Below are 26,806 nucleotides of genomic sequence, written 5' to 3' on the forward strand. Positions count from 1 at the left end.
CCAAGTCAATTTTGAGAAAAGCAAGTCAAGTCAAGTCAAGTCACTGCTTTATGTCAAGCAAGTCAAGTCAAGTCGTAGCTTGGGTCACAAGTCACTGGCAAGTCATACAAACGTTTGATGATTTCACTGAATTTATATATTAAAATAAGTTAAAACTACAGAAGTTGTGGACTATGGTTTTATTTGCAACATTTTTTTTTTTTTTAATATGCATTTCCACATACAGCTGAGTGGTAACTACAATAAAAATCTAAAAAATAAATAAAATTTCAAACTACATAGCCTAAAATGTAAATGTAACTGAAATTAGGCCAACATTAAATCATGAAAAAATAAATATGCCTCAAACATTGCAGAAGACCATTAAAAGGTATTAAAACAATTCACAAAAAGTATAATGGTTCCTATGCCACCAAATGGTATTCTTCAAACTGGCATCCCCTTTATATAAGTTATATATATTTTAAATATGAAGTTAAATCCACCTCTAGAGGCTAATTATAAAAATAACTCATACTAGGGCAATTTTTCCACCACATTTTGAATTTTGGGTGCATATATTAATTCTGCTGGCATTTTGCCCCCGACCCCCTGATAACATCTAACCCTGCTTTAAGAGAAACATAAAACATGACAAAACATTAAAAAAATGTATGTTGTTTTTTGTCATTGGAAAGAACGACATATTTGGCTTTAAAGCATGATTGGAAAGAAATGTGGCAAATGTTATACAAAACATATGCCATCATTAATTATCATTTGAATATTGACAACATTAAGCTACATCTGAAAACATAATTGTGTATAAAGAGGCATGCTGTTTTGACCAATATTCTCTCTAGATTTAAAGATTTAGTTTTAAAGAAAGTCAAATTAACAAACAGGTTAAACAAGCCATAGCTTACTTTTAGACGTGGTGAATGAAGTTTGACTGTTCGAGGTTGTGATGGTCGTCCGATATCCTTGCCAGTTATTATGCGTACAGCAAATCTTCTTGTACACTCTAAAAACTCCTGGGTTATTTCTTCAACCCATTTTCTGGGTTATTTGTGTTGGGTTAAAATTATGGGTTATTTTTTCAGAGAGTAACCATTTTCTGGGTTATAGGGCTAATATTTTGACCCAATTCATGGGTTGTTTGGGTTTCTGGGTTATTTTTCAAAGAGTAACCCATGTTCTGGGTTATAGGGTTGGCTTTCTCTCTCTCTCTCTCTCGCCCGCAGTTGTTCTGGAATTTTCTCACAACAGTCGTTTGAAATACCCGTCGCTTTCGCGCTCGATCCGTTTTGGCCTGTGCTTCATCGGTGCAACTTCATCTATATTCAAGGTAAGTGAGTATTTTCAGTGTTTATGTAATGTAAACTTTTCTGTGTCCATGTCCCTGTTGCTTATCACCAATTGCTAAAAAAAATACGTAGAGACTAGCGTTAGCCGTGGTAATTCTGTGGTTGGCATGTAGCCGTGGCTATCACGACAACTAGGACAACTCGAGGTAACGTTATCACACACCGGACGCGATTTTGAACACGGTCCTGAGCCGTTGCTGGGTGTCGCGCATAGATACACTATATATATCTATGGGTGTCGCGGACAGACGCCGGATGGCGCCGCCGGTGTGTGTACACTCATAGAGAATAATGTGTTCGAATTTTAAAGACGCGAGACTGCACGTCCGGTGAGCGATACCTCGAATTGTCCTAGAGACGCGACGCGGCGCTTCTCGTCCGGTGTGCAAACCCCATAGCCGCAGCTACAGTGCGACGAGGCAACACAATAGATGAGTTATGTTTTCCAGCTGCGCCGTGCTTATCATATTATACAGTGAGTGCTCTACTGGCTGAAGTAGTGAGAGTTAAAGAAGCGGGTCAAGTCTTCAAATTGTTGCTAACCTAACCTCTATATTGCTATGTTTTCTCCAGGTCATCTTGAATGGACAGTTTTGTCGCTGATAAGCTAACTGAGTGGCAGCTGTCTGATTTTAGAGGTGAGCATTTTACTCTTATTGCCCTTATATCATCATCTCTCTATACCTACATTTTTTTTTTAATAAGACTTAAATGTGTCAGTGCAAGATTTTGTTGTGCCTTGTCTTTAAGCTGTTATGCATAAGAATGGGCAAGATATTCACCTTTGCATTAATGTCATTACACTTTTTAATGAAAGAAAAGATGTCATTCACACAAAATGGGTAACGTTAATGCTGCAAAAGAACCACATTAGTTAACTAGCAATTTGGGCCACGTGTAAAAAAAAAAAAGCAACTGCATTCCCTTAAAACTGATTATTTGTTAGCTTGATAATGAAAGAGTGTCTGGTGAGTGGTTCACAATTGTCTCAACTTATTAACAATACTCATGTTGTCTTGTTTTCTGTCTTTCAGATGAAGACATAGATGAGGAGGCATTTCTTCTCTTTGATGAGGACACTATCAAAAATCTTGTCCCCAAAGTTGGCCCCAGGCTTAAATTCCTGAGGCTCTTCTGAGAATTGTTGTTTATTTTTCTATTTTTTATTTCTAATATTGTTATTACAGTGTGACCTAAAATAAATAGGAAAATAAACATGTCCAAGTGTGTGTTTTTTCATATAGATTTTAATTTAATGCTATAAAAATGTAAAAGTGCTTGAAGTGTGTAATATAATGTAAAACAAAGTTTTATTTTCTGAAATAAGGGATACTGGGATAGTGAGGTTAAGTTAGGTTATTTTTGACCCAACTCCTGGGTTAAAAAAGGATCAACTAATTTTTGGGTTATTTCTACCCAGATGTTGGGTTTTTTAAACCCAACATTTGGGTCAGGTATTTAACCCAGAATTTGGGTCAAAAAGCATAACCCAATTTTCTGAGTTGAAATAACCCATAAATTAGTTGGTCCCTTTTTAACCCAGGAGTTGGGTCAAAAATAACCCATTATGGGTTATTTTTGACCCAGGAGTTTTTAGAGTGTATGATTATGGTCAATTTTAGTCTTTATATCCAAAAAGAAACGATGCTGGGAGATGCCATGGGACAACGATGCCTTGTGTTTTTATATTTAGCGCGCTCACCGCGATGTGTTTTTTCTGTGCTTGTGCAGCGTCACGCAAACGCGCAGAATCTGATGACTGGCAGATAGCACACGACTATTTGATGTGAAACTTACATCTGGAAGACGTATTTTAAAGAGTGTTTGCTCATCTGCAATACGTCTATAGGACGTTTCCTGTCAGATGTCAAATAGACGTTTATAAGATGTCAGTTTAACATACATTCTAAATCATTCTAAATCATTACATCTTAAAGACATCTTCTAAACGTCTATTTGACATCTGACAGGAAACGTCCTATAGACGTATTGCAGATGAGCAAACACTCTTTAAAATACGTCTTCCAGATGTAAGTTTCACATCAAATAGTCGTGTGCTATCTGGGCGCGTCAATGGTTCCGTTGCTTTCATTTTGTTCATCAATTGATGTTGCGATGATTTATATAAAAATGTATATCAAGTCATTCTCGAGTCATACAGTTCAAGTCAAGTCAAGTCTCGAGTCATTGGATCTCAAGTCAAAGTCAAGTCGAGTCATTTTCTTAATTTAGTCAAGCAAGTCTCAAGTCCTTAAATTTGCGACTCTCTGCTTTTAAGATGTAGCCTACTGTATGAGTCAGTTGTGTCTATTTGTGCTGCATCCAAATTGCCCATAAGGGACCTTAATAAAGTTTGACCTTGACAGAATTTTCTTTTTTGAGTGAACTATCCATTTAAGGTGTACCTTTAGCCTCACTGTATCTTATTTTATTTTATTTTCTCGATGATTAACCAAAGGTTAACGGGTTTGAAGTGGCATGAGTCAAGTCAAGTCAAGTCATTTTCATTTATATAGCGCTTTTAACAATGTAGATTGTCTCAAAGCAGCTTCACAGAGATAAATGTATAATATAACGTAAGATTGTTTTGGCTTTATAGCGGTTCTTTAATAAAGTTATTTTCCAGCTAAAGTTAGTTTTGATTGATTCGCTTCCGTCGCAACGATCATTTGTTTTTAAACTAGGGCCGCCGAGACGACACCATTCTCTCTACACAGACTTTAAACGCGAACCTGTGAGAAACGCTGATGGCGTTCAGATGCGCATTAAGAACGGGTTCTATAGTTATGTGCGTTTGAATATATGTGTGCAGGTTTGGAATTCCCTACAAACCAAACCTAAACAAATTACTGGTGTTTCCTTATAGTTTTGATTCAGAATTTTATTTTATCTTATCAATTCGGGGTAGATACGCAAATTGAGTTTTCCCGACGACGCGTTATCTGTAGAGTGGGAAAGGGATCCTCCATAGGGAGAGACTAGTTGGCCCTTCAGCACTGCGTTGACACCGGGTCCAGGCGAAGGTCCTTCATCAGATCTGGAAACGGCCTGGATCCGGCAGGCTGCGGGAAAACCTTGGGATAAACAAAGACACTAAAATTAGCGTAGATGCCATTCTTCTCATGATGTAACAAGTACATCAGGATTTATGGGAAGTGTTCTCACATGAGGGTGAGTACATGACAGAATTTTTATTTTGAAGTGAACTATCCCTTTAAAGTTGCTACGCACGCAGCGTCATCAGCACGGCCTGATTAATATTCATGAGCTTAGCTGTAGCTGTCTATTGTACGGGTAATTGTTCTGCTATGGCGATGCTTGTCTCAGGATGATCTCCGCGCGGATCAAAGACGAAATTGTGCGATTCTACACGGTCACCGACCCTACGACACACAAGAAAGGCTACACGGTGTATAAAGTCACGGCCCGGGTAAGACTTGACGGATTTTACCAGGGTGTAGTGCCCATGTGCTAACGCTAATGTTTATCAGGAATACCAACACATACTAGGAAACCATTAGTCAGTGGATGATTTTATTGGTCATGTCACATCTGTAATACCATGTATGTATGTATGTATGTATGTGTGTGGGTGGGTGGGTGCTGTGTTTACTGATGTCAAGTAAATCTAATTAATCTTTAACAGTCACAGTCAGCTGTGTAATTTCATAATCATAAACCTGTGATTTTGTTTTTGTTTTTCTTATTTATATTTCTCAAACTTAGACACATGTCAACAGAAGCATCGGATCAGATGTGACTGAACAAAAATAGACATAAACAAAAATATGTAATGTCAATACAGTAAATATGTTATTTAATATAAAACAAATGAATGGTTTTTAGATGATGCAGCTTGTTTCAGTTTTTGCATTCTCTTCTTTCTTCTTACACACAAACACACACATATGCACAATAAAGAGCTGACTAAACCTGCATTATTGTTCATAATATAGTTCAAAGATATTTGCTGCTCTCTATTGATGACTATATTATTCTGTTTCTTTCCAGATTATCTCACGGAAAAACCTAGAGGACATTCAGGAGGTGAGAATCCTTAACAAAGCCAATCAAAATTACCTTATTTACTCCTATTAATACATGTCACCGGTCTTATTGTGAATGATTCATCAGTGAACATTATTCCTCTGGGGGAAAAATTCTCAGAATGTTTATAGTAATGAATGCAGGTTAATGTAATTAAAATAATTTGCAATTTAAAATAACAATAGATTTAAAAATCTTGTTTCACTCATAAAATTGGCACATTGCCGAAGAAGACTTTTGTTACAAACTACAAACAATGTTTGGGAAACTGTGCAAAGCACAGCATGTTCATTGAGCACTGGTCTGAGTTACTAACACACGCTGCCTTTATTTGTCTGACTTGTTCTCAATAGATCACAGTGTGGAAAAGGTATAGTGATTTCAAAAAGCTTCATCAAGACCTTTGGCAGATCCACCGAAACCTCTTTGGGCAGTCAGAGCTCTTCCCCCCCTTCGCCAAAGCTATAGTCTTTGGTAAGTGTGTGTGTGTGTGTGTGTGTGTGTGTCAGCATACATGGAAATTCCTTAAATTTGTTAAATAAATAAAATGTTCATTCTAAAATGTAAAAAAAATAGTAATAATAGAAATTGAGTAGTTGTCCAAACTTTTGACTGGTTGTGCAGGTTTGAAATCACAGACATATCCTGAAAGCAAGTGTTTATTGTTTGCATTACAGCATATCTTGTGCTTTTGTGTTTTAAGGTCGTTTTGATGATTCTGTGATTGAAAAGAGAAGACAGTGCTCAGAGGATTTGCTGCAGTTCAGTGCTAATATTCCTGCTCTGTATGGCAGCCAATATATACAGGATTTCTTTAAGGTATGTATATTAACTAATATACTATCAAAGCTGTCAGGTTGAGGATATTTACATTTATTCATCTATCAATAACAGTCATGTGCATTTTAACTGTGGGCCTGCAGTTTTATGAATTTCATTGAGAAACACTGTTTCATAAGTTATAGGACACCCTCTGGACATCACACATAACTTGCCTTATTTCACGGTCAATTACAGTGCGTTCAGAAAGTATTTAGACCCCTTTAATTTTTCACTTTTTTATGTTGCAGCCTTATGCAAAAAACTTTTATAATTATTACTTTTTTTTTTTTTTTATTAAAACTGAGTTTTTCGCCTGGTCAATCTGCTATAAAGCCCAGATCGGTGTCCTTCTGCATTTCCACACATGATCTCTGGAGCTCAAACAGACTGTTCTTACCAAGGCTCTTCTCCTCAGATTGTTCAGCCAACTCTAAGAAGAGGCCAACCTACTCAAAGAAAACATATTTACTTATAAAAATGAAGGATCAATATATTAAACGATTTAACAGTATATTTGAAAATATACAGAATAATATATTGTTAATATAATACAATATATTGAATAATACATAAGCAATTGCCGCTTTTCATATATTGAAAAATATGTAACAATATATTTACTAATATATCATAATGTATGTAATTTTATATTCAGTAATAATCTTCATAATATACAGATGAATATGTGATCAGATATGATACTGCATGTGTATTAATATATTGCAGATATATTTACTGTATAAACACATATAGAAATGTATAATCTAATATATTTCTTATATTTTATAATTATTTACATTAGAAATGTTTCATATTTTTTCATATGTTTCATATTTTCAAGCTAGTTAACAAAAGCACTTGCATACTAGGAGTGTAACGATATTCAAACCGAACCGAAAAACCGCGATACACCACCCACGATACGTATCGCGATACTCTCATGGCGTACCGAGGACGCCCCGCCCCCAGCTGCCCCGGCCCAGCCCCGGCTCAATGGACCTCATGTCTTATGTGTACACAACGAATACAGCCTTATAGCCTAACCACCATTAACACCCTATAATAAGAAGCTCCGTATTTTGTTACTTTCAATAATAATCAAGGTGTGTAATCTTTCAAATTCTGTCTATATGATCACGAAATTCAAACAATAAATGCGTTTTGGCGCTCTTTGATGTGGCTTGACAGATCACTGTACTAGCTCCTCATTTAAAGCCTCATTAAAAGTCTAAGCTCTGTTGTTAACCTTTAAGGTTATAGCAATGTGTGGGCTCCCTATATAGTTTACAGCATTAGCAGATCTTTTTTTTTATCCTTGCAAAAAGTTGAATTGTAATTGAATTAATTTAAAGACAAAGACAGAATTTGTTCATTAAACCACTGTAAAAAGAAAAGAAATAATTTTAGCTTTCTAAACCCCCCACCCCACCGAACCGAACCGAGATGTCAAAACCGTGGGGCGTACCGAACCGTCAGTTTTGTGTATCGTTACACCCCTATTGCATACCTGCATGTACTAAAGTATTTAGCCAAGAGACTATCATTGTGTTGAAGAGAGCACAGCCATTACCCCGGTTTCACACCGCAAGCGTCAGCGGCGCGTGAGCAGCGCGTATTTTCTTTCGGCGTCCATGTTAATCAATGAGTGCATTCACACCGAGAGCAGGAGCAGCGCGTGAGCGTCAAGCAGGAGCGTCGCGTGAACAGCAGTGCAGCGGGGGTTTTGGCGTCCGGTCTATTTTTTGCTGTGCTGCTCACGCTCAATTAAAGTGAAAGAACACTTTTGATGCTTTTGATGGACAAAATAAATGTGATTTAACACAAAACGTGCTCAAAATGCACAGAATAAGCATGTCAAGAGTTTTAACAACAACAATGCCAATGTCTAGTGTTTTAACAATTATGCCAGAAAAGAAAATTAAGTATAACAGATATGTATTTACCCATTTAAACTTTTTAATTATTCGTTTTGGGTGAAAGTAATGTGTATTATTATAAAAACAAAAATGTTGAAAGAACTGACCCATTGTTTGAAATGGTTATATTGTCTGCCAAAAACGGTTTGCAGCCGCTGCTGTGACGCTGTACTACGCTTCCAGTGTGAATACTAGCGGGAGTCTGCTGCTGCAGTGATGATGTAGTTGCGTGGATGCGCCGCTCACGCTTGCGGTGTGAAAGAGGGGTTACTTTTAAAACACAGTAATTATGGCCTATAAGGTGTTTGGCCAATCGTCAACCGAACCACACAGGCTCTACTCTTCAGCACAATGGTAACCCCAAAAACTCAGTCATACCAGAAAACCTTTTAAATTCCTAAATAATAGAACATTAAACACTAACAGATCTCCCCCAATATTAATATTGAGCAAAACAAATGAAATAACACTTAATTTTAACATTTAACAGTCAGAAGCAAAGCATGCTGGGAACTAGAAATCTGTTGTAACTCATTCCGGAAATGTGTGTGTATATATGTGTGAACTTACATTTATATGGGAACATGTATGTGCAATATATGCACAATAAATGATAAAACTTTGTGAATATTACATGTAATGCTATTTTTGTTTTCATTTTGAAATATTTTATATGTTGTAGTAATATATAGCCATACATGGTCAATGCATATATTGTAGTATATAGAAAAATATAAGCACTAGTTTCCATATATGGAAATGTATTATATAATACATCACATTATATTTTGCAGTATATTCCCATATATTTTTGTTCCATAAGGACAGGTTGTTCCAAACTTCTTCCATTTAAGAATTATGGAGGCCACTGTGCTCTTGAGAACTTTCGGTTTTGTAGTCTTCCCCAGATCTGTGCCTTGATACAATCCTGTCTCTGACAGGTTTCTTTGACATCATTGCATGGTTTTTGCTCTGATATGCATTTTCAACTATTAGACTTTTGAAAGGTGGATGCCTTTCCAAATCATGTCCAATCAGTTGATTTAGCTGAAGTTGAGCTCCAGTCCAAGTGTAGAAACATCTCAGTGATGACCCAGAATAATGGCATGCATTTGAATTTAATGAATTTGCACATGCCTCCTATAGGTTATGAAATGTAGATTGATGTTAATTTACTAAATTTATGTAATGTGGTCAGTCTAAGGTGCCAATTACACACGCAAAGGTTGGTGTCAAAGCATTTCAGAGAAACAGCCTAATATTCGGTGCCATCAAATCCATTGATGCGTTAAACGATAATGGTTTGGTAATATGTACACGAAATCCATAAATTTTTGCAAGCATGCTCAGATGATCTGAATATTTAAAAAATGGACCAACCATCTAGGAGTTGTCTGACAGCAAGTTCAACCAAATATGGCATAATTGGTATAATTTTTCTTTGATATGATTCTGTGAATATATTAAAACTAGTCAAATTAAGCTATTAGCATAAAAAACTTTTTTTTTTTTTTTTAATTGTCCTGGAACTTTTTGAATACCTTTAAACTATTGGGCCAAAGATATTGGTTTTCATAAATGCACTTAAATGGAGAAAAAGCATTTTTCTCCATTTAAGTGCATTTATGAAAACCAATGTTTTCATTTTATTTGATGGCTATCCGATGGTGAAAAGACCAGGTGTAAATGCCCACCGAAATGCTTTAGAGACGGATTTAAATCCGATCCCTCAAACCACTTCAGGAGCTGGTCTGAGATGCATTCCAAACGAAACTAGAGAAGTGTAAATGCATCAGCACTGGTAAGATAATTTAGTTGACTCTCATTACTTTCAATGAAGATGATTGTGTGCTGAGTGTCTGCGATGCTGAACTTTCAGTTTAATTTGTGGCAGTTTGCGCATCTGCTTGCTGAAGAGATGCTCAGCTACTCCTCTTCGGCGGGCCATAACTGTGGAGATGTGTGTTTCACTAGTGCGTCATATCTGTATATAATATCATATAGCCTATAACACACTCTCACACTTGTATTTTTTTTACCATTTTGGGAGGAGTAAAATGTATGTACAGTATGTGGTTTCAACCATAGAGATGTATACGTAGATGCCTCATTCGACCGCTCCAGACTCGTGGGCCCGCCGGTCATCTTCCAACGGTCAGCGTGTCGTCACTCACAGTAAGTATCAATGATGCCACAACATGCACAGCTTCTGGTTGTGAAACTGCCGAGATTTAATTCCAGAAGAAATGGGATAACCTTTCACAGGAGAGAATGTTTTTATAAATATTAGCTCAATACATGGTTAACTGTAGTACTTTTAATGTTTTTACTTTTACTATGGTAACTTTTTAAAGTCAGCTGTCACCTTCATCTTGTTGTATTGTTAGTTTATAAAAATCATCTGCTGAAGTCTATTTTATATATAGATAGATATTCATATATGCGTCTAACTACGGTTGCAGACACTCAGTCAACTTGCTCTCGAATGTTCACGGACCGCTCCAAAATGGCCGACGGCTTACGTATGGTTTCAACAACCAGATGTATTTACACTTTTCCAGTTTAATTTGGAATGCGTCTTAACCACCTCCTAAAGTGGTTTGAGCGATCGGATTTAAATCAGTCTCGAAAGCATTTCAGAGTAGAGTTCTCAACGGGTCGGGTCGGCCCGACTAACCCGACGGGACCCGCGGGTTCGGGCCGGGTTCGGGTCGAAAATATAATCAAATGACTCGGGTCGGGTCGGACCTCGGGCTTAATCTTTTCCAGTCAGTGAAAAAAAAAAAACATTTTTTTAATCATCGCTGCTGTTCACCGTAAAGAAAGTCTGGCTGCTGCGTGCAAGTGCATCACGGAGAGGGGCGGGGGCAGACCTGACGCCGCTGCGTGCACGCCTTTAGCCTGGAGAAGAAGATGGAGTTGGTGAAAAGTAAACTTGCCTCAGGTGAATTCACCGTCGCTACTACAGCCTATTTATATATTTAAAGTTTATTGTTTCAGTTGTTTGTATTGCTAAAAGGCGTGACCATTAAAGGTTGATTTGAATTTCCGTCTGCTGGTCATGATAATACATGTATGAGAAAAAAAAAATCCGACGCAACGCGGGTTCGGGCAGATAATTCATGTTGATGTGTCGGGTTACATCGGGTCCGGGCTTTAAAAGCCATGGGCCGGGTCGGGTCGGGTTGTTATTTTCAAGCCCGTTGAGAACTCTATTTCAGAGGGCATTTCCACCGGTTTTTTTTTTTTTCACAATCAAAAGCCCCATTCACACAGCGCTTTGAACCTGGCAAATTGCCGGCAAATTGCCAGAGTGCCTTCTGTGTGAACGCAAACACGACCCGGGATTGATGCCGGGATCGATGCCGGGTTGGGGACCTAGTAACATTGCCGTGTTCAGTCCCGGAACACGCGCTGTGTGAACAAAAGCCGTAATAATGCCGTGTCGTAGTGATGACGCTGAAGCCGGGATCGTTCGCCAGCTGTGAAACGGTACGTAATGCGCAAGTTTATGATCAAATCAGAGAAAAACAATCAACCCGGTCACACTAAATGCGTCTCTATAGCACACATTGTGTTTATCGTGCAATTTAAACGCCAAAATGAGTTTTTACGTGCATATGATACGCATGGGTAGGATTAGTCGTGTGGGGTGCGTGTGTATTACACGCAATAAAGTGCGTATCAAATGCACGCGAAAACTGCGTATCATATGCACGTAAAAACTCATTTTCGCGTATAAATTGCACGATAAACACAGAGAAATCGCAGCTCATAAGCAAACTTAAGATGCTGCTGAGACATTACAAGTCACATCGATGTCACGTGTCTTTATGGGATTTTTACGGGTTGTGTGTGAACGCACTCTCTGATTCCGGAAAATCACTGGCAGTGTGAATGAACCAAAATCAGACGAACCCGGGTCAAATCCCGGGTCACTTTATCCGTGTATTTTCCGGAATCTCTGTGTGAAAGGGGCTTGAAATAGATATCGAATCAGAAGGCACATGAAGTGTAAACAGAGGTGTAAACAGGCCCTGTGGGGGAAAAAAGGTTGTTCTGAAGAGCTCAGTGAATTCACCGTGGTGCTGTGATAGGATGCTACCTTTTCAATAAGTCAGTTTGTGAAATTTCATCCCTGCTAGATATTCCACAAATAACTGTAAGTGATATTATTGGAAAGTGGAAGCATTTAGGAATAACTTCTGAAGCAGAAGACCATGTAAAGTCAAGGAGCAGTTCACTCAGTACTGAGGCGCATAGGTCGTAAAAGTCAGCAATGCTCTGCTGATTCCACAGCTGAAGAGATTCGAACTTCCTTGGCATTAATATCAGCAAAAAAAACAGTGCTATGGGAGCTTCATGGCATGGCCATGCCTCACGTCACTAAGTGCAATGTCATGCGTCTTATAGAGAAGTGTTAAGCACGCTGCCACTGGACTCTAGAGCAGTGGAAACGTGTTCTGTAGAGTGACAAATCATGGTTCTCTGTTTGGCAGTCTGATGAGCGAGTCTGGGTTTGGCAGGAGAACGTTACCTGCCTGACTGCATTGTGCCAACTGTGAAGTTTGGTGGAGGGGGGATTATGGTGTGGGGTTGTTTTTCAGGGCTGCGTTCCAGTCCACTTTTAGACACGCACTTGCAAACTTCCCTAAGCACTTCCCCTTGGGGAAATCCCTGCCACCATTTTGAAGTGCGTTCCACTTCGTGAAGTGGATGAGGGAAGTTTATATGGACAGACCCTCGTTCCCTCGATTTTGACCGAGGGAGCGAGTCTACTTCATATGTACACTTCAGGTACCTATATGTCCCACAATGCAGTACGACTGTCACGTCACCACATATCTCGTCTAATCACCACCACAACAAACAACTCTATGATATTTTAATTATATATTTTTAAATTTAAAACAACCCAAACACGCCTATATACATTTGGATGCTGCATTAAACAAATTCTTAAAGGGGACAAAAAAATTGAAATAATAAACTCCATAGCTGATTCCAAGTGATCAAGGGCTTAGGACGTTCCAGTTCAGCCCGCCGCAATTTCCGCCAGTAGTGGGCACTCGTGCAACGTAAGCAATGACGTACATCCGAGTGAACGAGACGGAGGGAAGTTAGCGAGTGAAGGGCATGACAGTTTTGGACTGGAACGCAGCACAGGTGTTGGGCATGGCCCCTTACTTCCAGTGAGTGGACGTCTTAATGCTTCAGCATACCAAGACATTTTGGACAATACTATCCTTCCAACTTTGTGAGAACAGTTTTGAGATGGGCCTTTTCTATTCCAGCATGACCATAAAGCAAGATCCATAAAGACATGGTTTGATGAGTTTGGAGTGAAAGAACTTGACTGGCTTGATTGACTTGACTGGCTGATTGAACTCTGATTGAACTTGAAAGCCCTGACCTCAACCCCATCCAACACCGTTGAGATGAACTAGAACGGAGATTGGTGAAAATCAAATGTACTGTCTATAAGAGTTAGAAAAAGAACCACAGCATGAATATTTTGGAAGTGAAGTCTGGAAGGTGAATGTGGAGTTTTTCATTTTTAATGTTTTAAGTTGAAATATTCACAACCAACCAACCAACCACTGTGAATTTCAGCCCCCCCCAAATGCAAGCCCTGAAAATGCAGTGTCAAGTCATCTTCATTTATACAGCTATACAACAATGTAGATTGTTCCAAAGCGGCTTTACAGTGATAATGGGAAACTAGATTAAAAAGTTTGTCGAGACAAACTTTAAGTTGGCTTGAGAAAGCCGGACCATAAAGTTTTAAGATTAAAGTAGTTTGAAGATTAAAGTAGTTTAAAGTTTAAATTAGTTTAAAGTTTAAATCAGTCTGAAGTTTAAAGTAGTTTAAAGTTTAAATTAGTTTAAAGTTTAAATCAGTCTGAAGTTTAAAGTAGTTTAAAGTTTAAATTAGTTTAAAGTTTAAATCAGTTTAAAGTTTAAATCAGTCTGAAGTTGAAAGTAGTTTAAAGTTGAAAGTAGTTTAAAGTAGTTTAAAGTTTTAAGTAGTTTAAAGTTTAAAGTGTTTTAAAGTTAAAAAGTTGCTAGGCGGTTGCTAGGGTGTTCTGGGTGGTTGCTAGGTTGTTGCTAGGCGGTTGCTGGTGTATTCTGGGTGGCTGCTAGGCAGTTGCTAGGGTGTTCTGGGTGGTTGCTATGGTGTTGCTAGGCGGTTGCTAAGGTATTCAGGGCGGTTGATATGGTGTTACTAGGTGGTTGGTAGTTGTCACAGATGGTTACTATGGAGTTTTTATAGAGTTCTTAGCATGATCTTGGCATAATTTAACACTTAACTAATTGCTATTAGCATGTAGCTATTCACTGCTAGCATGTGTAGCATGTTGGAAGTGCTGTTTGCTAGCATGAGTCAAAAGAGCCAAACCTCATCTCTATACGATGTTCTGATACAGAGATAGGTCTTGCTAAACGGTTGCTAGGGTACTCAAGTTTGGTTGCTATGGAGTTGCTTGGGAGCTGGAAGCTTTAACCCCCTGAGGTCGGCGGTCTCGCCGGCGATACCAGCTCGCTTTTTTTTTATCAGTGTAAAAGAAACTCATAAATACTCTGTTGACTTTGATTTTCCATAGGAGTTTCATACATCAATCGATTCTGTTAAATGTGTATTATTTTTGTGTATTCACCTTTTTCCTCACTTCTCCGTGGGGGGCGCCATAGCGGTGAGCGACTTCCGGTAAGATGCTCTCAACTTCCGTTTAGTAATTGTCATCAGCTAGACGACGTTACTCGTGATGGCAAATAGTGGAGGCTCTGGGAGAATTTGTTCCGTTAAAGGCTGTCACAACAGCTACAGAAAGCTAAAAAAACTTCTGGATAATGAGTGTTACGACCACAAGCCAGCAACAAGAGCGGAATGTACATGTCCAAAACCGTTTAAATTCCACAGAATGCCATCCGACGACGAGGGCAAAAGAAAATGGCTCGCAGCACTTAATTTGAAATTTCCGCCCCGTAACATCCATGTATGCTCATTTCACTTTGTGGACAGACAACCAACAACGGAAAATCCATTTCCTGAACTTTGGCTTGGATATGATCGTCCATTAAGGAAGAAGAGAAGACGACGAACTTGTCCGGACGAAGGTGAGACTATTCATTAATGTAATTTACAAGGCTAACGTGTGGATCTGCACAATTATCGAAATGTGGTTTATGATACGGATACAGTATTTTCAGTACAAAGTTCCCATGGCTTGACGGTGTGCTTAAACGTCTTTTAGAAACCAGCGTTTTCTTCAGCATAAGTGTGTTCATTAACAAATGACTCTTTAGCATCGGCTCTTTAAATGAACCATTCTGACTCCCACACTCGTGTGTTATAGTGTTTTGATTCATTATAACGAATCGTTCAAATGAGTCAACTTTACGCTCCACTTTAAGTGTCAATACAGCGCAGTTTAGGTATATGATGTTTTTAGTCAAAGAGCAGCTGCATCAATAAGAGATCTTAAATCTTATCACAGCTTAAATAGCAATGTTTCACAAAATAATACCTATCAGTGATTGTTTATAAGCTCATTACAGAATGTGGGAAAAACTCAGCATTTGGTACTTCATACATGCCATTTAAAAGTGTATTAGTGCTAAAATAAAATTCTGCATGATTATATTCTAAAATATATTATTTAATTGATTGACTAACTTTTTTTATTGTAGCCCATACATTTTTTCAAAAAATCACTTGAAATATAACATGATGACCCAGCTAATCATAGATTAAAATGGTTTGTCTGTTTAAAGGAGCTGGTGTTTACCAAGAGCACACTGAAAATGATGAAGGGAGGCCTGGAGAAGAGAGTCTTGCATCGGTCCCCACGCCCATGCAATTAAATGTTGATGACCACGCCTGTACATCTATAAACTCTGCCTCTGTTGGTACACAATGGGAAGACCACATCTTCGAGGAGCATTGTTATATCAAGAGACACAGTGTAACTTATGTAAACCAGTCAACACAGTGTGATACAGTCAAGCCTCTTACTCTGATGAACGACTCTGACTCAAATCTGTACACCGGGCTCCCACTCCACACATTTCATACCCTTGTAGCTGTTCTGCGTCCCCATGCGAATGAGGCATACCAGACTGAAGTTGAACAGCAGATCTTGCTCACATTAATGAAGCTGAAATTAAACCTTTTGATAGAAGACCTAGCCATTCGATTTTGTATATCAGTGAGTCAAGTGAGCAGGATCATTTCTTTTTGGATTGACACCATGGCTGTAGTCTTGAAGGACCTGATACCATGGCTCCCCAAAGAAACGATAAGGGCCACAACACCAGAGGCGTTTAAGCAACATTATCATAATGTTACCTGTATCTTAGACTGCAGTGAAAGTGAAATCCAAAAACCAAAGAACCTTGACTCGAGGTCTGAATCGTACAGCCACTACTATGCATGCAACACTATCAAATACTTAGTGGCTATTGCACCTTGTGGTCTAGTAATGTTCATATCAGCAGCATATGGGGGCCGCTGTAGCGACAAATTTATCACATGTGACTCTGGCATTCTTGAAAATCTCAAACCGGGTGATGAAGTGATGGCGGATAGGGGTTTTTTGATTAGAGATTTATTGTACGAAAGACAAGTCAACTTGATAATTCCTCACTTCGCCAACCAAACACAGCTGACAGAAGAAAAAGTCACGTGCAGTCGCAGGATTGCAAATGTAAGGATACATGTTGAACGTGCAATTAGGAGACTGAAAGTATACAAGGTTTTGTCACAAACCTTGCCTATCACCCTTATGCCAAAGATTGATAAAATTCTGCGTATATGTGCAGCTTTAGTGAATTTGCATGGTGACCTGATCCGTGAAGCAGAAAATTAATGCTCACACTGCATGTAGTCAAAATTGTACATATGTATTTAATCACAATACTTCACATTTTTAATCTAAACAAATCTTCTAATCTCAATGTTTTTCATTTTTGTTTACAATGTACATATACTTGTTAATTATTTGTTTTAATTACCTTACGAAACTTAACAATGGCAAAACCAGTAAACAAGGAACTAATTTCAAATAAATTCAGAATGCTTTTGAAAACTTGCCTTGACTCATTGTCAGAATTTTTTTCCTCCTACATGTCAGGATCTATACACTTTTTGTTTTACTGTTTGTTAGTCTTTTTTACCAGTAGTTTATCATTTTCTGACATTTTGTAGGTATTTGCCATTCAGTTTGAGTCGTCCGGCATTGAATTCATCCAATACTCTAGGAAGCATCACAGAGAAGTAGAAGCCTCTGAGACACGTAACCTGCTCTGCTAAATACTCTGCATCATATGGTACATTTATCAGAATGTGTTCCTTTGATGACCAGACAAGTAGTTTTGCCATTCTCAGCCCAGTACAAAACATGCCTAATTGTATCTGTTTGTAGTAGCCCCTGACTCCGTTTCTCTGTAATTCAGGCTTCCCATCAACTACTTTGATGTCACTATAATTCATAGTAAAATGGTCAGCTAGAGAGGTGGTGTTGTTCTTAAGGATAGGGCACTTTATTTCCAGAAGTTCCACACCATTTATTATGCCATCAGGGCTTGCAGACAGCCATGGCTCTGTCAGGCTGACTCTGGTACCTGAAAGGGACATCTGTAGACCTTGTTCGACAAGAAGGTTTCGAGCTATTACCTCTTTCTCACTCCCATACTTTGTAGCTGCATTACCCCGAAAGGTAGGGAAGAGATGCTCTCTCATGAATTTATCAGGATTTGTTGTTGCTCGTACTGGTACACCTTTAGCTGAACTAGCAGTGATCCGTATCTGTCTTGCACTATGCCAAACCTCTGACAAGCTCTGATTTTGTGTTTGAATCTCCAATACAGCTGCCTGGTCGCTGTTCATCTCTATGTAGTTGCTGTAAAATGCTTTACATTTACTCCAAGTCAAAGTCTCCCCATGTGGCTGGTGGAGTTCTACGCTATCAATGTCATCTGCTTGCTCTGGTACATTTGCATTGTAGCACTTTTCTAAAAGACTATTTTTTAGTTCAAACAGAGCTTTTGTATCTGAAGAACTGACTCTATCTCTGAAGTCATGATGTGTGTCATAGCATGGTGTAGATGCTAGCCTTTCTCCCTCCCTTGCTGATGACGCACCATATACTTCCTCAGCTCTGTGATGTTTAAATGTTATCTGGCTGATTCGTTTCTGTTCATGATTTCTTCTGGTCCCTGCATTCCATCTACGCTGCTCATCAGTGCAAGATATCCCTGTCATACCACTGACCACTGCATTCTGCACCTTTCAAAAATCACAAAATATTAACTTTTTCACTTATTGCACAGTACTATCACATTAGCACTAAAAGCTAAATAATTGTATTGTAATTTCGTTTATTATTGTTGTGTAAAAATAAATTATTCACGTTAAATCACGGTGCACATACAGACTATTTAAATGTATTTGCTGTACTAGCAATGTTGCTCTATTTATTTTATTAGATTCAACTTTATTGTCATTACACAAGTACAGGTACAAGGCAATGAAATGCAGTTAGGATCTAACCAGAAGTGCAATAGCAGCAAGTGCAAAAGGTTGCATAAGTGCAAGACATAGATATGTACTGAATATATTCATAAACAATGAACATAATATACAGACGGCTATTACTATAAACAACATTTTACAAATAGATATATACTATATTTATAAATACCCACCTTCCACAACACAGCAGCAGCATGGCTACAAGACCTACCAGGGCCAGCTACGCAAGAGCATCCAGCTGTTTCCACTACTCCGTTATTTTGTATCATAACCCACGCAATGTGATTGGATTTATTTATGGTCTGACTCGGCTCTACCTCCGCTTTTAAGAATGTGAACTGCTGATGAGTATGGCAAAGAATTCGACCAATTTTGTTACTGTGTAAATAGTTGTATGCTTCCGTGCTTTTATAATTTCTAAGCTCCTCGCCGTCGACACCCTCAGACAAAACAAGGTAATTGAATATGTCAACATATGTGACTGCTGGCCATTGTTTCATATCATCAATCCAGGAGGCGGCGCTTGTCAGCTTCTTAGGATGAGGGACAGACAAAGTTTCGTTTTTTACAGTCTTCGTTAAGTAGTCTAGCCCGTGCTGCCACCGCGAACTAATGTTGACATTGCTTGTTGCCATTATGTAAAAAAAAAAAGATGTAAAACAGTTTACAACTTTAGTTTGAGATCTGTCCAATAACGGCTACTTAAACGCGTCAAGCCGCAAACCGGAAGTTCCGAGCATCCTGCCTACGCGCACGCGCAAAGACTAACGGGTATTTTCGCGTTCCGTGAAAAAGGTGAATACTCACAATAAAAACAAAGTGTGGTGCTTTTCGCCAAATTAAGAAAAATAAACACGGAGCGAGTTCTGCCTTCTCTCTGTCCGTGTAGTCCATTCTGAAACGCGTCCGAAAATGAATCATAACTCAGTGAATACTTCTCACACAGGCACGTGATATATGTCTTTATGAAGCTTGAAATCTCTTCTTTTAAATGAAGTAATTAATATAAAAAACAAATGTTTTCAACTCATGTAATCCGTTTGAAAGCAAGGAGAGGTACCGTTTTTTCCTTCTGCCTCATTATCTCTATAATGAACCGAGGCCGCCCCGCCCCCGGCACTATTCACATGGTAAATAGTTTAGGTAATCTATGCTTCGCACCCGCCCCCCGATCAATGCCTTGAAAACACGAAGTTTCATCAGATCAGATTCACTGATAGTTCATCGCGTTTAGAGAGGATGGCTCGTTTCTCCGGTAAAGACGCCCTTCAGATGATTCTGGACAGCGAGGAATAACTCACCTTGGCTTTTCCTCAGAGGAAGATTGTAGCTCAGACGACGAACGGCAGCATTTTCAAGAGCGAATTGATCACGCCGACTAAACACCGAGTTTTCACGTGAGTAAATACGTGTACTCAAGTGGTCTAGTGGTAGAACATTTGCCTAGCGTGTCAGAGGTTCTGAGTTCGAATCTGCACTCATATAGTTTTTTTTTTTTTTTTTTTTTATCAAATCAGATTATGTTTATCAGTGGTTGTATATCAGGCAGAGACATGTTTGTGTGTATTTTGTTTTGTAATTTCACTGGAACGAAAAGAGAGTCTCCACAACGGATTGAAGCGCGCGTCCGAGTGAAGACTGCGCGAGCCTAAAACAAACACAGTATCCGCGTCTGACTCGCGGGAATCCACGGCGCAAACCTGTGAGGGGCTGTGTTTTCTCGAGCCCCATATCAGCTCGAGAAAACACAAGTTTATTCAGATCATTACTTGTTTACACCGTCTCGCAGCGCTGTGAGGAATAATAATAAGGGAAAATGTCCCTCAAAAGGTAGATGTAAACAAACTATTAAAAGGTAAATATAATTTTTTTCTTTAAATAATTTTTATTGTGTTTTATTAGTAACAAATTTGGGGAGAGGATAAATATTCCAAAACTGAAAATACAGTATGAGAATTAACTGCACAATTACTAGACATGTTTACCCTGGATATTATACAATTTGCAAGCACAATTTGTGAAAAAAAAAAAAGTATATAAAAAATATAAATACAATTTATTTTTGTGTATAAATATATACACATATATATGTGTGTGTGTATGCACACATATATATTTGTATAAGCAACGTATTAAACTGCAAATTAACATTTATATTCCTTATAATAAAAATGAAAGACCTATGTTACAGACATATGAAAGACAACATTTCGTTGATTAGTTTTGGATAGATACATTTTTACTGTAAAATATCTGCCACCTCAAATAAGCTTTTATTTGCCAATTTTTTGTCAAAAAAAAATCAAATAATCAATCAAATCCTTAACTTTGAAATATGTATGATACAATGTATACTTTAGTTTTTACAAAGAAAGATTACACTTGAATTGTTGTTTATTGAAATATTTATAGGGCTGTCCCCGACTATGGATTTTCATAGTCGAATCAGAATCGTCATGTCTTGCCTATAGTCGACTAATAGTCGAATCATGTGTATGGGGGCGGGGCTTTAACGTTTCAAAGCCGCGATGTACAGAAAATCACACAAAGATATAGAAGAAAATTTATAAAAACATTTTGGATCAATAAAACTAAGAAATAACATAACTCCAGAAAGGCAACACTGCAGACAGGATTTGCATTTCACATGCAAATCAAATTAAATCGGCTAAATTACCTGTGCGAGCAGGCCAGCCTACAGCACAACATCGATGCACCGAAAAAATGAACAATTAATTTACTAAAATTAAATTAGAACAGAATAGGCCTATACCTTTCTAATAAATAAAAAATACAAAACGAAATAAATTAGAATCAAGTCACAAGATGAGGAGCAAATGTGTGCAAAATGCCTAAAGTGCAGGGGAACATATATTCAAAACACAAGCCACAAATAGTTCGATTAGATAACCCTGACAGATTAATAAATAAAATAAAGAAATTATTAAAATAACGATAGTAGCCAGAATTTTCAACTTTGTCTTTTTAACTGCAGAAACAACAATAAATGCTAAACTGGAGTGGCAGTCTTTTTAGCTAAAAATGTTCACAGCATCCAAAAATCAAATTAGAACCGGCTGAAAAGTTTTGAAATCACTTGTACCCTACCTGATCGAGAGAACAAATCCAGTCTTTCACTCTGTCTGTGTCCGTTGGAGTCTTTTCAAATTGTGCGCGCGGATAAAATACATTCTAACGTGAAACCCAGTCTATGCGTGAAACGTATTAACGTTGGCCGGCAGAAGTGCGATAATGGTTTTCCTGATGCTAAATCCAGCCTTGGAGAATATCCTTTCTGATGGTGTACATCCACACTTTAGATTTTCTTATCCCAGACATTGTTAAAGATTTAAATCCTTGCCGCGAAGACGCTCCTCTGTCGGTCACGGATCGAAAGTGAAACTTAAATCTGTCACGGGTGTTTGGATTTATTCACGCACGTTAAAATTTTTTTTATTAAAAGCTTCTTTCTTTGCACATTTTTATATACAGCATTATCATAATAGGCTGAATATTAACGTATTGACATAAAAGCTAGTTCTATGTGAAATTGAGCGCCCTCATGTAGCCAAAGGGGCATGATCCTCGTTTCATAACACCTCTGCGAAGATTCGACCATGAGATCGGTAGTCGAATCAGGCTCCTCCTATCGAAGCATCGAATCTTCGACTATTCGGGGTCACCCCTAAATATTTACAAGGTAGATGTAAACAAACTATTAAAAGGTAAATATAAGCCTTTTCTTTAAATAATTTTTATTGTGTTTTATTAGTGACAAATTTGGGGAGAGGATAAATATTCCAAAACTGAAAATACAGTATGAGAATTAACTGCACAATTACTAGACATGTTTTCCTTGGATATTATAGGCCAATTTGCAAGCACAATATGTGGAAAAATAAAAAAGAATTGAGATACTTCCAACTGTTGCTCTTGCATTCTTGTGGCTCAGTGACTCACCTGAATGAATGGCTCATTAAGTATGCGGTCCTCAGGTGTGAACCACTAAATATGCATGATCGTTGACGCCCACTCGAATATTGCTTTTCCAAACAGAAAGTGCTTTGCAAAATTCAAATCAATGTATTGTGTTATGTGAAGGATTAGGCAGGGTGATTTTCACATAATTTTGAAGAAAAAACACTAGGCGATGACATCCATTAGACAAAAGTCTTATTGGCACATATTTAGTGTGTGTTTTGTGGTCTTATTTCAGAAACTTTAGTTTTTAGTTTTTTAAATAACCACGCATAAACATTATTCTCTCAAAAATGCAGACATGTACATTCTTGTTGCTCACATATTATGGTAGCCCTGTTTGTGCTAAATAGTGTGTAATTTTTTTTTGCCATTACTATGTTTATAAGCAACTGAAAAAAGCACAAATGTCAGGGCATGTCAGAACATCTCAAGGACCCCAAAAACACCTTAGACCCCAGAGGGTTAAACTTAAGAAGTTTAAAGTGGTTTGAAGTTTAAAGTAGTTTGAAGTTTACTCAGAGTTTATGAATTTAGAGTTTATAAGTGTATAAATTGATGAGTTTATAAGTACGAGTTTTTGAGTTTAGAGTTTATAAGTTTAAATGAGTTTAGAGGTTATAAGTTTAAATGAGTTTAAGAGTTCAGAGCTTATTAATTTATGAGTTTAAGAGTTCATAAGTCTATGAATTCATGAGTTTATAAGTTAATTAGTTCATAAGTGTATGAGGTTAGAGTTTATAAGTTAAATGAAATAAATTTAGTAGTTTGAAGTTTAAATTAGTTTGAAGTTTAAAGTTTAAATTAGTTGGAAGTTTAATTTAGTTAGAAGTTTAAAGTAGTTTGAAGTAGATAGATGAGTTTATTAGTTTAAATGAGTCTCAATGGCTCATATAGTATATAGAACGGCAGTTTGGTTTAGTCTTCAAGGTGTTTAGATTTAAATTTTTGTCGGTTGGAGAGTTTAAAAAACTCTGCATTCCGCAATGTTAAGTCAATGGGAGTTTTTTCCTGCATTACATTTATAATTTTAGTCTCAGAAGAATAATAATAACTAGATGCGAAAGTTCGTCGAGACAAACTTTAAGTTGGCTTGAGAAAGTTTGGACCAGAACGTTTTTTTGCTAGGCGGTTGCTAGGATGTTATGGGTGGTCGCTATGGTGTTGCTAGGCGGTTGCTAGGGTATTCTGGGTGGTTGCTAGGGTGTTTCTAGGCGGTTGCTAGGGTATTCTGGGTGGTTGCTAGGGTGTTCTGGGTGGTTGCTAGGGTGTTCTGGGTGGTTGCTAGGCGGTTGCTAGGATATTTTGGGTGGTTGCTAGGGTATTTTGGGTGGTTGCTAGGCGGTTGCTAGGGTCTTTTGGGTGGTTGCTAGGGTGTTCTGAGTGGTTACTAGGATGTTTTGGGTGGTTGCTAGGGTATTCTGGGTGGTTGCTAGGCGGTTGCTAGGATATTTCTGATGGTTGCTAGTGTCTTTTGGGTGGTTGCTAGGCGGTTGCTAGGATATTTTGGGTGGTTGCTAGGGTCTTTTGGGTGGTTGCTAGGGTCTTTTGGGCGGTTGCTAGGCGGTTGCTAGGATATTTTCGGTGGTTGCTAGGGTCTTTTGGGTGGTTGCTAGGTAGTTGCTAGGGTATTTTGGGTGGTTGCTAGGGTGTTCTGGGTGGTTGCTAGGGTGTTGCTAGGGTATTTTGGGTGGTTACTAGAATGTTCTGGGTGGTTGCTAGGCGGTTGCTAGGATATTTTGGGTGGTTGCTAGGCGGTTGCTAGGGTATTTTCGGTGGTTGCTAGGGTCTTTTGGGTGGTTGCTAGGGTGTTCTGGGTGGTTGCTAGGCGGTTGCTAGGGTGTTCTGGGTGGTTGCTATGGTGTTGCTAGGCGGTTGCTAAGGTATTCTGGGCGGTTGCTAGGGTGTTCTGGGTGGTTGCTAGGCGGTTGCTAGGATATTTTTGGTGGTTGCTATAGTCTTTTGGGTGGTTGCTAGGCGGTTGCTAGGGTATTTTAGGTGGTTGCTAGGGTGTTCTGGGTGGTTGCTAGGCGGTTGCTAGGGTGTCCTGGGTGGTTGCTATGGAGATTTTAGGCCATTACTTATTGGCTGCTCAATAATATAAATCCTCTGAGGGAGAGAGAGAGGGAGAGACGCAGGGGTGTCAGGCCCTTTTGGAGTCTGTGTGTGTGAAAACGGCGGTTTGGATTTGAATATTTTTAGAATGCCCAATGTTAAGTCAATGGGAGTTTTTCCGAGTTTTGATCATCATTTTTAGGAAAACCGTAAGTCCGATCAGTCTGAAAAGATAGTGGTTGCTAGGCGGTTGCTAGGATATTTTTGGTGGTTGCTAGGGTCTTTTGGGTGGTTGCTAGGCGGTTGCTAGGATATTTTAGGTGGTTGCTAGGGTCTTTTGGGTGGTTGCTAGGCGGTTGCTAGGATATTTTAGGTGGTTGCTATGGTCTATGGGGTGGTTGCTAGGCGGTTGCTAGGGTATTTTGGGTGGTTGCTAGGATGTTCTGGGTGGTTGCTATGCAGTTGCTAGGGTGTTATGGGTGGTTGCTATGGTGTTGCTAGGCGGTTGCTAAGGTATTTTGGGTGGTTGCTAGGGTGTTCTGGGTGGTTGCTAGGCAGTTGCTAGGGTGTTATGGGTGGTTGCTATGGTGTTGCTAGGCGTTGCTAAGGTATTCTGGGTGGTGGCTAGGGTGTTCTGGGTGGTTGCTAGGCTGTTTTGGGTGGTTGCTAGTGTATTCTGGGTTGTTGCTAGGGTCTTTTGGGTGGTTGCTAGGTGGTTGCTAGGGTGTTTTGGGTGGTTGCTAGGGTGTTTTGGGTGGTTGCTAGGCGGTTGCTAGGGTCTTTTGGGTGGTTGCTAGGGGTCCTTTGGGTGTTGCTAGGGTGTTCTGGGTGGTTGCTAGGGTCTTTTGGGTGGTTGCTAGGCGGTTGCTAGGGTGTTCTGGGTGGTTGCTAGGATATTTTGGGTGGTTGCTAGGGTATTTTGGGTGGTTGCTAGGGTGTTCTGGGTGGTTGCTAGGCGGTTGCTAGGGTGTTCTGGGGGGTTGCTATGGTATTCAGGACGGTTGATATGGTGTTACTAGGTGGTTGGTAGTTGTCACAGATGGTTACTATGGAGTTTTTATAGAGTTCTTAGCATGATCTTGGCATGATTTAACACTTAACTAATCGCTATTAGCATGTAGCTATTCACTGCTAGCATGTGTAGCATGTTGGAAGTGCTGTTTGCTAGCAGGAGTCAAAAGAGCCAAAACTCATCTCTATACGATGTTCTGATACAGAGATATAGGTCTTTCAAAACGGTTGCTAGGGTACTCAAGTTTGGTTGCTATGGAGTTGCTTGGGAGCTGGAAGCATTAAACTTAAGAAGTTTAAAGTGGTTTGAAGTTTAAAGTAGTTTAAAGTAGTTTGAAGTTTATGATAGATATATAAATAAGTTAGATAGATACACACAAACACACACACACACACACACACACACTCAGAGTTTATGAGTTTAGAGTTTATATGTGTACGAGTTTTTGAGTTTAGAGTTTATAAGTTTAAATGAGTTTAGAGTTCAGAGTTTATTAATTTATGAGTTTAAGAGTTCATAAGTCTATGAATTCATGAGTTTATTAGTTAATTAGCTATTAAATTTAAGTTAATTAGTTTATAAATGTATGAGATTAGAGTTTATTAGTTTAAATGAGTTTCATTGGCTAATATATATAGAACGGCAGTTTGGTTTAGTCTTCAAGGTGTTTAGATTTAAATTTTTGTCGGTTGGTGAGTTTGAATCTGGATTTGAATTTTTTAGAACTCCCCATTGTAAGTCAATGGGAGTTTTTCCGAGTTTTGATCGTCATTTGTAGGAAAACCGTAAGTCCGATCAGTCTGAAAAGATAAAGCAACGCGAGTCAGAACAGTTTGAGTGTCTGAGCCGAGTTTGGAGTATGTAGAGTTAAAGCTCTAGGACGAGTTTCATATAGAAATTTTAGTCTCGGAATAATAATAATAATAATAAGTTTAAATAGGATTTCAATATGTTGGCTCTCTCAAGCCAACTTAACTAGATGCGAAAGTTCGTCGAGACAAACTTTAAGTTGGCTTGAGAAAGTTTGGACCGGAAAGTTTTTTGCTAGGCGGTTGTTAGGATGTTATGGGTGGTCGCTATGGTGTTGCTAGGTGGT

At 38.7% G+C, this 26,806-nt stretch overlaps 1 protein-coding gene and 1 long non-coding RNA gene across 3 annotated transcripts in view; both read left to right on the forward strand.

Moving 5' to 3' along the window:
- Positions 1–1,009: 1,009 nt before the first annotated feature.
- LOC311305587 lies at positions 1,010–2,863 on the forward strand. Its single transcript, XR_014630032.1, has 3 exons — positions 1,010–1,327; positions 1,920–1,984; positions 2,381–2,863. It is a non-coding gene; the product is annotated as an uncharacterized lncRNA (long non-coding RNA).
- Positions 2,864–4,591: 1,728 nt separating this feature from the next.
- rps6kc1 (ribosomal protein S6 kinase polypeptide 1) overlaps positions 4,592–26,806 on the forward strand; it is a 192,231-nt gene continuing 170,016 nt past the window's right edge. The window contains exons 1-4 of one of the 2 annotated variants that reach the window (XM_084433055.1): positions 4,592–4,776; positions 5,358–5,393; positions 5,747–5,867; positions 6,097–6,212. In XM_084433055.1, the coding sequence (XP_084289181.1) occupies positions 4,675–4,776; positions 5,358–5,393; positions 5,747–5,867; positions 6,097–6,212 (375 nt within the window). In that variant the 5' untranslated portion in view covers positions 4,592–4,674. The remainder of the gene's footprint in view (positions 4,777–5,357; positions 5,394–5,746; positions 5,868–6,096; positions 6,213–26,806) is intronic. The other variant, XM_084433056.1, reaches the window with a different exon arrangement.

This window comes from Rutilus rutilus, assembly GCF_951802725.1.
Source record: "Rutilus rutilus genome assembly, chromosome: 15".
In the NCBI taxonomy this organism is placed as follows: domain Eukaryota; kingdom Metazoa; phylum Chordata; class Actinopteri; order Cypriniformes; family Leuciscidae; genus Rutilus; species Rutilus rutilus.